General features: G+C 42.5%; 1 protein-coding gene across 1 annotated transcript in view; it reads right to left on the bottom strand.

Annotated features, from left to right (window-relative positions):
- EFCAB6 (EF-hand calcium binding domain 6) overlaps positions 1-12393 on the bottom strand; it is a 469029-nt gene that overhangs the window by 196890 nt on the left and 259746 nt on the right. The window contains exon 17 of the mRNA XM_069228294.1: positions 8435-8549. Within this exon, the coding sequence (XP_069084395.1) occupies positions 8435-8549 (115 nt within the window). The remainder of the gene's footprint in view (positions 1-8434; positions 8550-12393) is intronic.

Here is a 12393-nt window from a genome sequence, read left to right as displayed (position 1 = left end):
GGGTAGAGAGGCGGTAAAAAGACTAGACTGTGACTTGGTATTTACAGTTCCACTGTGACAAAAAGAGTTTTAAAGTATGTTTAGGTGACAGTACATTTGTTTATTCAAAGAGGAATACAGGGAGTGCAGAATTATTAGGCAAGTTGTATTTTTGAGGATTAATTTTATTATTGAACAACAACCATGTTCTCAATGAACCCAAAAAACTCATTAATATCAAAGCTGAATATTTTTGGAAGTAGTTTTTAGTTTGTTTTTAGTTTTAGCTATGTTAGGGGGATATCTGTGTGTGCAGGTGACTATCACTGTGCATAATTATTAGGCAACTTAACAAAAAAAAATATATACCCATTTCAATTATTTATTATTACCAGTGAAACCAATATAACATCTCAACATTCACAAATATACATTTCTGACATTCAAAAACAAAACAAAAACAAATCAGTGACCAATATAGCCACCTTTCTTTGCAAGGACACTCAAAAGCCTGCCATCCATGGATTCTGTCAGTGTTTTGATCTGTTCACCATCAACATTGCGTGCAGCAGCAACCACAGCCTCCCAGACACTGTTCAGAGAAGTGTACTGTTTTCCCTCCTTGTAAATCTCACATTTGATGATGGACCACAGGTTCTCAATGGGGTTCAGATCAGGTGAACAAGGAGGCCATGTCATTAGATTTCCTTCTTTTATACCCTTTCTTGCCAGCCACACTGTGGAGTACTTGGACGCATGTGATGGAGCATTGTCCTGCATGAAAATCATGTTTTTCTTGAAGGATGCAGACTTCTTCCTGTACCACTGCTTGAAGAAGGTGTCTTCCAGGAACTGGCAGTAGGACTGGGAGTTGAGCTTGACTCCATCCTCAACCCGAAAAGGCCCCACAAGCTCATCTTTGATGATACCAGCCCAAACCAGTACTCCACCTCCACCTTGCTGGCGTCTGAGTCGGACTGGAGCTCTCTGCCCTTTACCAATCCAGCCACGGGCCCATCCATCTGGCCCATCAAGACTCACTCTAATTTCATCAGTCCATAAAACCTTAGAAAAATCAGTCTTGAGATATTTCTTGGCCCAGTCTTGACGTTTCTGCTTGTGTGTCTTGTTCAGTGGTGGTCGTCTTTCAGCCTTTCTTACCTTGGCCATGTCTCTGAGTATTGCACACCTTGTGCTTTTGGGCACTCCAGTGATGTTGCAGCTCTGAAATATGGCCAAACTGGTGGCAAGTGGCATCGTGGCAGCTGCACGCTTGACTTTTCTCAGTTCATGGGCAGTTATTTTGCGCCTTGGTTTTTCCACACGCTTCTTGCGACCCTGTTGACTATTTTGAATGAAACGCTTGATTGTTCGATGATCACGCTTCAGAAGCTTTGCAATTTTAAGAGTGCTGCATCCCTCTGCAAGATATCTCACTATTTTTGACTTTTCTGAGCCTGTCAAGTCCTTCTTTTGACCCATTTTGCCAAAGGAAAGGAAGTTGCCTAATAATTATGCACACCTGATATAGGGTGTTGATGTCATTAGACCACACCCCTTCTCATTACAGAGATGCACATCACCTAATATGCTTAATTGGTAGTAGGCTTTCGAGCCTATACAGCTTGGAGTAAGACAACATGCATAAAGAGGATGATGTGGTCAAAATACTCATTTGCCTAATAATTCTGCACTCCCTGTATATATAGCATTGTTTTTAGAAGATATACTAAAAATGAATTACGCTGGAGCTTCCCTGAGTGCCGCAGTGGATCTGGCCAAAACTGGTATGGAATTGGGATATCTTTTGTGCCGTGTTGGAAAGGGTTAACTATGACCTCCAGTCACAAGATGTATAACATTACTTAAATGTGAAAGAGAGATTCTGATTGGCTTTGTGACTTTGTAACATTGAAAGCCAAGTTGATAAGGTTGCCATTAATAGTTCACTTACTTGAGAGGGCTCTGACATTCTTCTGCTTGTTTTTTACGTATTTTGAGTGAGAAGAAATTCAAACTAATTCTGAGTGACGAATATAGAGAGCAAGAAACTTACTTAAGAGGTATGTGTAGTATAATATCTTTAAAATTAAAATGTGGTAGTACCGGGATAATTGTAGATTAGAAGTATGAAAATGATTAGTATGTTCATAGGCACTAAAAAGGAATATAAATAACATCCATATGTTAACAATAAAGAAAGGTATAGTTTTCAGGAAAGGAAGGTTACTCTTACCACAGAAGTCAACCCTTAGGTAGGCTATAGGTAGCCCATACAGCAGGGTAGTTTGTTATTAAGAGATAAAACATGTTTTTCTAAGTTAAACTGAGTTATATGTGGCCTTGCAGAGTGTTATGCTCACATATGTATTAACTCTGATGTAGAAACTACAACTCCTATTACCATTAACAGAGGGATAGAGCAACTGACATAACACTTCTATACTTAGATGGCTGCTTATTCACCCAGAGAAACACTGATATGTACACTGACATACCCTACACACACACACATCCATTCAGTAACAGAACCAGACAAACACTGATGCATAAAGTAAAACACCCAGGCTCACACTGATCCATACAGCAACACATCCAGGCACACACTGATATATACCCTGACACACCGAGGGAAACTTTTATACACATTGATACATACAGGCACGTACTACTCCAGACCCTGACACACCCAGATAGACACTCATGCATACACTGTCACACCGAGACTGATCCATACACTGACATATCCAGGCAAAGAGTGATGCGTACACTAACACACATATCCACACACCCAAGTACACCCTAACATACATGCTGACATACCCAGACACACACGGATGTATACACTGACATACCCAGGCAAACACTGATGAATAAGCTAACATAGCCAGATATACATTCATCCATACACGCATACACTGAAGCACAGATTGGCATATGGACTGACACACCCAGGCACACACTAACATACACTAACACACCCAGGCAAACACTGACGCATACAGTAAGACACTCAGGCACATACTTATATATACCCTGACTCACCCAGGGACACACTGATATATACACTGATACATAAAGGCACCTACTAATCCACACACTGGCACACCCAGATATACAATCATGCATACACTGAAACACCCAAACAAACACTGATGCATGCGCTGACATACCCAGACAAAGATTGATGCGTACACTGACACACCCATACACACAATTATCCATACACTAACACACCCAGGCATATCCTGACATATATACTGCCATACCCAGACACACACTGATGCACACACTAACATACCCAGGCAAACACTGATGCAGACACTAACATAGCCAGATACACACTCATCCATACACTCATACACCCAAGCACACACTGACATTTAATGTAACATACCCAGGCACATGCTAATGTATACACTAACACATCCAGGCAAACACTGGTGCATACAGGTAGACACCCTGGCACACACTGATATATACACTGATACATATAGGCACGTACTGATCCAGACACTGACACATCCAGGTATACACTCATGCATACCCTGAAACACCTTTACAAACTCTGATGCATACGTTGACATACATAGGCAAAGACTGATGCATACACTAACTCATCCAGGGACACACTTATCCATACACTCATACACCCAGGCACACCCTGACATATATGATGACATACGCACACACTGATGCATACACTGACATACCCCGGCAAACACTGATGCATACATTGACACACCTAGGAACAAACTCATGCATACACTGACACACTCAGACAAACACTGATACATTGAATGAGACACCCACACACACACACACACACACACACTGATACATATACTGATACACCCAAGCACATACTGATACTCACACAGGCACAGTCAGATATACACTAATATATACACTGATACACACACTCATACACTAACACAAACACAAAAGTACTATATCCACTCAAAAATAAATTCACGGGCACAGCTCTTTGTAGTAAATATGGCATTTCTAAAAGGAACCTTTTAATGCAAAATGTTTGTGAAAAACTTTTTTTCTTTTTTCTTTGGTGTGTTTTAAAAAAGACGTAAAAATAGAAAGTCTGAAAACAATCAAAGTGCATACAAAACTGTTGCACATTCAACAAACTAGTGTTTTGTAACACAAAAAAAAGAAAATAAATCAACATCGGTGCCGCTTAACCTTCTTGAGCATGGTAATGATGTCTTCATTTTTCTTAATAACAAGTTCCTAGCACTTGCCACAATGAATTACCACGTCATTAAGTTCTTTGCAAATAGGTGCAATAGAGATGTTTTGAGGAGGTTCAGCACCAGGAGATGTAGATGACACAGCAGCTGAAGTATCAGTGGCTCTGTCCCTCATCCGACACAGATATGTTTGCTCATGGTAGCCTCTTATGTGTTTCCACATTGTGGAAGTACCACAGCTATGTTTCTTTTCAGTGATTGTAGAGAGCTGCTTCCCACATAGGGTGCATTCAACAAACCTTGTACAAGCTTTTTTCTCACCACTGGGGGCCATAAACCAACTGCAAACATCGCTTTCTTTCCTAGCACCTCCTCCCCGATGTTCCTCCTCTTCTTCCTGTGCTGCAGACCTGCCTGGATCTCCACCTTCTGCCATTTTTATTTTCTAGTGAAATAATCCAACCTTCTTCACCAGCAGAGAATATAAAAATTATTCTGTTGGGTGTGTTTTCTTCAAAAGTTGGGTGTGGTTCATATGAACCTAGAAAAGCTTTTTTTTTTCAAATTCTGCAACGCCACTGATTTTGCGACAAAACCGCAGATTTGCCATAGTCTGAAACTACCGTATTTATGCACAGTTAAATACCACAATCATTTAACATTTAATATGTCCATTCTTACAGTAGAATTTAGTTTACAAACTATCATATACATAAAATATTTTAAAAATAAATTGTAGAATCCGTGGATCTAAACCAACATATGATCATACCAAAAACCATAGAGTTTACTCGCATTACAATCTGCGGATCCATGGAAAATCCGCAGATCTGAAATAAAAAATAAATAAATAAAACATTAATTAATGTACAATATAGGTCTTTTATATTATGGGCCTGATTACGAGTTTGGCAGTCGGAGAACCTGTCCACCAGACCCATGGTGAGGAGACTGCCGTTGAGGTGGCGATCTCCCCACCAGCCCTATTACAACTTTCCCACTGAAAGTTGCGGCAGCATTGTTCCCAGCTCATAATTAAGCCAGCAGCAATGCTACTGCATGCAAGGGGCACCAGCACCCTTGAAATGTGCGCTGTCTGCACAGCAGACAGTGTGCATTTCAAGGGTGCTGGGCAGGGGGACCCTGTGGCCCACTGCACTTGTTTTCTGCCAGTCTTTTCATGGCAGTTAGTCTGCCATGAAAAGGCTGGCAGAGAACAAGGTTGAACTCAGCGCCACCCTGGCTGATTACAACCAGGACCGCCATCAGCCCATCGGGATCACTGATCCAGGTGGGGGCAGCAGTAGGTTGACGGCCAACCTCATAATATGGCGGTCCGACCACCACGTTAGGCTGACCGACTTCGTGCTTCCAGTCTCGTAATCGGGGCCTATATTATATTTCCTATAAAATTACTTCTGTTTCTTTATGTTTTGCTCTTATTCACTATAAGTAGATTATTGTTTTTTTCACTACCATTTGCTATATAATACTGTAGGTAGTCACATTACTCCTCACTCTTGATTAGTTATACAAAGTAGTATATCAAACTTAGCAATAGCATTTCTGAAAAAACATAGAAATTCACTGAAAAAAACAAAGGTTAGAGAGACATTATGGTTAGGAAATATAATTAAAAAAACCTTAGAAATTCAATAACAAAACCAAAGGTTACAGAGACGGTATAGTTGGGATCTAGAATTAAGAAAACACTGAGACATTCACTGAAAAAGCAAAGGTTACAAGGACGTTAAGTTTAGGAAATAGAATTGAAAAAACCTTAGAAATTAGTTGGAAAAAACAAAGATCACAATTACATGGTTTAGTGAGACTAATGTGTTTAAAATGTATCTTCATTTTGAAGAATCTCTTAACATGGGAGAATCTTTCTATCAGTTATGTTACTCTTACCAATTAAAATGTATTGTATAGAAATTGATTTAAGGGTCACATGTATTATATATATTGTATTTTTGTGTTAAACAGCCCTGAAGAAGAGACTGTGGGGGTTATTCTAACTTTGGAGGAGGTGTTAATCCGTCCCAAAAGTGACGGAAAAGTGACGGATTTACCACCAGCCGTATTACGAGTCCATTATATCCTATGGAACTCGTAATACGGCTGGTGGTATATCCGTCATTTTACCGTCACTTTTGGGACAGATTAACACTCCTCCAAAGTTAGAATAACCCCCTGTGTCTCAAAACATGTGTTGGCTATTTTCTGCTGTTTTTGAGTGACAACAAATGTTGAAGAATAAAAGAAAGAAACTCAGAACAATACAATTGTGATGGGATTTATTCTCAGACTACTGTCTATCTATCTATCTATATATACTTATCTTAAATATACTTAACTTTGTAGAAAAGGCATGCATGATAAAAGCATATGTGTAGTAATGGAATGCATGACAAAGGCTTTGTGTTGTAAAAGCACTGTGTGGTAAAGATATCAGGGTAAAGATTGCATGGTAAAGACAGTGTTGTAAAGGCTGTCTCCCTGTTCAGTGTGAATGCCTGTCCTCTCTATCTGTGTATAAATGGAGATGAAGAGGAATGCATTTGAACTTTTTGTGAGTGATTGTGGTGAAGACAAAATGGTCTTCATGGTCTGCCACACGGTCCATTGATGAAGCAATCCATCAGAACCAATATAGTGATTACTGGTAAGTCAGGCCGATGATGAAATATGGCTGACAAAATTGCTGAATATTGGCTTTGTCGAGAAAGCTTCACAGAAGTGATTCAATAGCTCATGAGCAGAGCCGAGTCACCAAGGAGAAGGTCACGGGTTTGTACTTCATTTTTAGATTAATGGATCCAAGCATGAAAAGCAGATTTATGTTAAATCTTTCTGTATGAATCGCAAATCATTTAAAAAATACAGAAATAAACGATCTCATCAAAGGAGTCTAGAATTATCGGCAAGTATTTACATATAATAATAGTTATTGTTTTTGCAACCTACCTCCATATAGCTATACACAGCATTACATATTGTCTAGTATACTCAGATGCATTCACCACAACAGCAGATAATTTAATCTGTTGCACATAATACATAGGCTCTCATTAGGGCTTCACTGTAATCCTGATGAGGTGTAAGTAGACGTTAGCATCTGCATTCCCAGTTGTGTTTTTATGGAATTATCTGTGGTAAAGCACCAATTCTTTAGGTAATTCCCCATTGCAACGGCCAAATCTTGTAATTTCCTGGGATTTACTCCCTTGTAAAATACAATTTCCCCAGTATTGGTATTTCCACAGGGGAAATCTAAACAGGTATCATGGCAGACTTATAATGATGGCAATAATGTCTTGAGATTTAGTGATTTCAGCCCTCAGTACAAATATCTGTTAATTCCAATGGTGCTGGAAGCAGCAGTTATGAGCCTGATCGAAAATATGAGATCCACAGAGACACCAAATATCTCTGCTTGAAACTCTGGAGATATGTGAGGAATTACTGGGGATTCAGGCTGTGATCACCAATTCCATTGTCAATATCTCATGAAGAGAGTCCATCTATATCCCTCATTAATTCTAGCCCACCATCCCAGAATTACTGGTCTTCCCAATAATCCAGGCCAGTAATAATGAGGACCTTGATGTATTAATCATGAGTTTGAATTATTTCAAGGATACGATCTAGGAATCTGAGAGATTTAGTGATGTTTTTCCACAGAATTTCTTAAAATTCCTTTAACATTTCGCAAAAATTCATGAAATGACTCTTTAAGACCTAAGTGTGTGTTGCTGGTAACTCATGTGTCTTGCATACAAAGTCTTGAAAAATACTGGCCAGGTATATCCTGAGCATAAAATGTCACTCAGCAAGATATTTTGTGTCCAAATAAAACTACCACTGGTATCTCTCAAAAACATTTTTCTGTGGGGTGCATGCTTCCTTAAAAAAAGTTTTGCTGCAGTGCATAATCTTAAGAAATCACCAAGATATTGAATATGTGAACTTCGCTAGGGTAAGTATAATTTTGGCCAGCCTTAAGAATCATAGTTACATCGCCAAATTATTATACAAGTGAATACAGGATATGTCACAGGGTACATGTATTCACACCGTTCACTATCAGAACTGTGAAAGAGGAACAAGCACACACATGAATAATAGAACTATGTTGTTCATTACGCCTCAATTCGCTGCATCAGAATTGCATCAGAAATAGTTTGCGAATCATATGAAAAGTCATTAATTGTCACTATTCAGCACTTATATATATTTACAGTTACCTTCCAGCAATGATGCAAAATCTAAATAACTGAGCCCTTCATTTGTAAAGCCAAGATTCTCAGCGAGATCATTAAACTGGGCATCATCCATAACCATCTTATTATCTTCCAGCACCTGTAAAAAAACAACATACAGTCATAAATACAACATAAAGGGATAAATATTAAGGTGCATGCAGTACAGAGCCTTAATAAATACCAGTCAAACAATGACCCACCACCTTAATCTGCATTCCCCTTCCCAATTAATTGAAACTACAAAGGATTTTAAAGCACTATGCACAGTAAGCTTCTGGACCATTTACAACCAGATCGTACAATACCACCTTCTGTCAGTGGCCAGGGTCTGAACTTTCTTCACAAAGTAGCTGGAGTGCTTTCTCCATGACCGGAACATTCAGGTGATACAGAGAAAAAGAGAATCTGTTCTGGCTGGTATGCCCTGTGGCATTATCCAGAGACCTCTCCTTTATGCAGCCTCATTAGAATCCCATCAAAGTGTTTTGAGCATCAGGAGTGGGTGTCCAATTTGATGCTGATAACCCTCAGCTGTATGTAGCCTGTCGTGTTTTCATTGTTTTTTGTGGAGTTCAGTGGTGTTTCTCAGTGTTTTTCAAACTTTTGAAATCAGTGCTTTTTAGTGTTTATTCAGCTGCGTGACCCCAAAGCAGACGAAAATTGTGTTTTTCCAGTGTTTACAGAACATGTTGTTTTTTGCAGTGATTGTTACGAAGCACTCATTTAATTTAAAGGAGACCTAATGAAGGATATATAGGGGGTGATTCTGATTCTGGCGGGCGGCGGAGGCCGCCCGCCAGAATTCCGCCCTCCAAAATACCGCGCCGCGGTCAAAAGACCGCGGCGGGTATTTCAAGTTTTCCCCTGGGCTGGCGGGCGGCCGCCAAAAGGCCGCCCGCCAGCCCAGGGGAAAACGACCTTCCCACGAGGATGCCGGCTCGTAATCGAGCCGGCGGAGTGGGAAGGTGCGACGGGTGCATTTGCACCCGTCGCGTATTTCACTGTCTGCCAAGCAGACAGTGAAATACTTGTAGGGGCCCTCTTACGGGGGCCCCTGCAGTGCCCATGCCAGTGGCATGGGCACTGCAGGGGCCCCCAGGGGCCCCGCGACCCCCCCTACCGCCATCCGGTTCCCGGAGGGCGGACCGCCGGGAACTGGATGGCGGTAGGGGGGGGTCGGAATCCCCTCGGCGGCGCAGCTAGCTGCGCCGCCTTGGAGGATTCAACAGGGCAGCGGTACACTGGCGGGAGCCCGCCAGTGTTGCCGGTCTGACCGCGGCTTTACCGCCGCGGTCAGAATGCCCTGCGGGGCACCGCCGGCCTGTCGGCGGTGCTCCCGCCGACCCTGGCCCCGGCGGTCTAAGACCGCCGGGGTCAGAATCACCCCCATAGTGTTTTCATTGGCAATGTGTTCAATAGACTCATGTTAGATTGTTTTAGGCATAGAAAATCAGTGTACTGTATTCTCATTCATACTCACATATGATTACCCCTCACACTCACTCTGTCAAGACTTTGGCCCTCATTACGAGAGGGGTGGTCTCAAGACCACACCACACACGCAATGGCGGTCGGCCCTCCGCAGACAGGGCAGTCTGACCGCTCCAATATGATCCTGGTGGAATCGCCACGGTCAAACCGCAGACACCGCCAGAACTGCCCTGGGGATTACGAGTCCCCATCGCCAGCCTTTCCATGGCAGTAAACACCGCTATGGAAAGGCTGGCAGAATGGGGGTGTTGGGGTCCCCTGGGGGCCGCTGAACTGCCCATGCACTTGGCATGGGCAGTGCAGGGGCCCCCATGCACAGCTCCATCGCGCATTTCACTACCCGAATTACGGGCAATGAAAGACGCGATGGGTGCTGTCGCACCCAATGCACCACAACATTGCCACCGGCTCAACTATGAGCCGGCGTCAATGTTGTGGTGAGTGTTCCGCTGGGCCAGTTGGCAAAAACGCTGTTTTCTCCTGCTGGCCCAGCAGAATACTCCTAATATGGCAGGCAAAAGACCTCCAGGACTGGCGGTCTTTTGCCTGCAGCGGCTTCGGTTGTCCTAGAAAAGGACCGCAGAAGTCATAATGAGGTGCTTTGTCTGGTTTACAGGACTACTAATTGATTAAAAAAGTAAGAGTGATATATTCAAATGCTTTAACCCATAGGTGCGTGCGTCGGCCACTTGCCGATGCATGCACACTCTACCTCATGCGGGTCTCGACCAGTGGCCGACACCAGGGAGGGGTTTAAAAAATCCTCTGGTGCATCCCGCCGGAGGATTTTTTTATTCAAAACTCCCACGGGAGACACGGAAGCGCTTCTGTGTCTCCCCCTACATCCTCCACTTGCCCCTCTGTGACGTCAGCGCGCCGTGATGTGCGCTGACATTACAATTTGTTTTCCCCACTGGAGCAGGAAGCAGCAGGTAAGGACACTTTCTGCTCCGGTGGGGAAAACGGGCCCGAAATGGCCTCCCCAGCCTTCAGGTAGGCCTCATTCAAAAAGGGAGATTCTCCCCTTTCAAACGAGGGCTTCCTGAAATGGTTTCCTGCTGTGGCTGCAATCCACGGCCAGGAAAACTACTAGACACCAAGGATTACACTTGTGGTGGTCATCCCCCTTTGTATATGCCCCCCGGGGGGGGGCGCACATATATATTTTTTTTTAAACCTCAGTTTACCCCTTGGGGGCACAATCACCTCCCACCCCCCACCCCCCCAGGGTTAAAAATAAAAAAGGTTTAAAAAAAAATTAGAAATGAAACTGACTTGTCAATGCATGTGTGGTTTCCCTGAGGGCTGCGCTCGGCCCCCAGGGAAACCACACCCACATATAAAAGTGATCTCTTTACACACACACACATATATATATATATATATAATTCAGCAAAAGTATTCACTGCACTCCATGAAGTTTCAATAGTGCCTATTTATTGATGCCAGTATAACAACCACCAACGCGTTTCAACTCCACAAACTTCATGGAGTGCAGTGAATAATTTTGCTGAATTGTATTCTTCGAGACTGGTCCTCTCCATCACTGGCACCGGCAGTGGAGTGCACCACCCAGCAACCTTTAGACCATTATTGTCTTGAATATATATATATATATATATATATATATATATATATATATATATATATATATATATATAAATATTCGCCACCAGTTGTCTCGCAGCGCACGGCTTCAAAACGATGCACATATTGCAACCGACACATTTCAACCATAGCTTTTAGGCAGCAATAAAAGTCAAGCTAACTCCTGTGATTATGTTTCGGCTGGAGAAGGATCATTCTTTTGTCTAGTGGCAGTTATGATCTCATAAAGTAGCACAGAAGGTTTATATGCCTGCTGCAAAGATATAATCTGTATTTTATGTGAATAGCTGAGTGGATTAGTAAAGCCAGCCATTACCTGAGCTATAAAAAAATTACATGTATCTGTGAGGGGGGCTATGAAGAGATGAGGGGCACTTTTGCTGCTTGGTAGTGAGGGAATCAGAGGAGTAGGTCATGGGAGTGGGAGCACCAATAATGATAGTCGGACTGGGCGCCACAGGCGCCAAAGACTGTGACGATGGGTATGTGACAAGGTGAAGTAATAGTGTTTTTTTTTTTTTAGTGCCTTGAGAGAACGTGCTGATTGAGGGAGAAAGCGAAGGTAAGGTGACTGACCTTTACTGTTGCATGCATCTCTCACATACACAAACACACACACCCACCAGCAATTTTGTGACTGTCTATGTAGGCTAGTGTTTTAGAGGGAAGGTTTAGCCAATAGCAGAGATCTGAGGGATAGGACAGTGGAGCAGTCTCTGAGAGTGATTTTTCAGTCGGAGGAGTACAATCCGACAACTCCAGTGATTCTGAGGGAGGTGATGAGGACAGTTGTGCTGTCCCTTCGCAAGTACAGTTTATGCAGTGGGACAATAGTGGGTTAG

This window comes from Pleurodeles waltl, chromosome 4_1 (genome assembly GCF_031143425.1).
Source record: "Pleurodeles waltl isolate 20211129_DDA chromosome 4_1, aPleWal1.hap1.20221129, whole genome shotgun sequence".
Lineage (NCBI taxonomy): Eukaryota > Metazoa > Chordata > Amphibia > Caudata > Salamandridae > Pleurodeles > Pleurodeles waltl.
The sequence above is the reverse complement of the archived record's forward strand: the minus strand, read 5'-3'. Positions and strand labels throughout refer to the sequence as shown.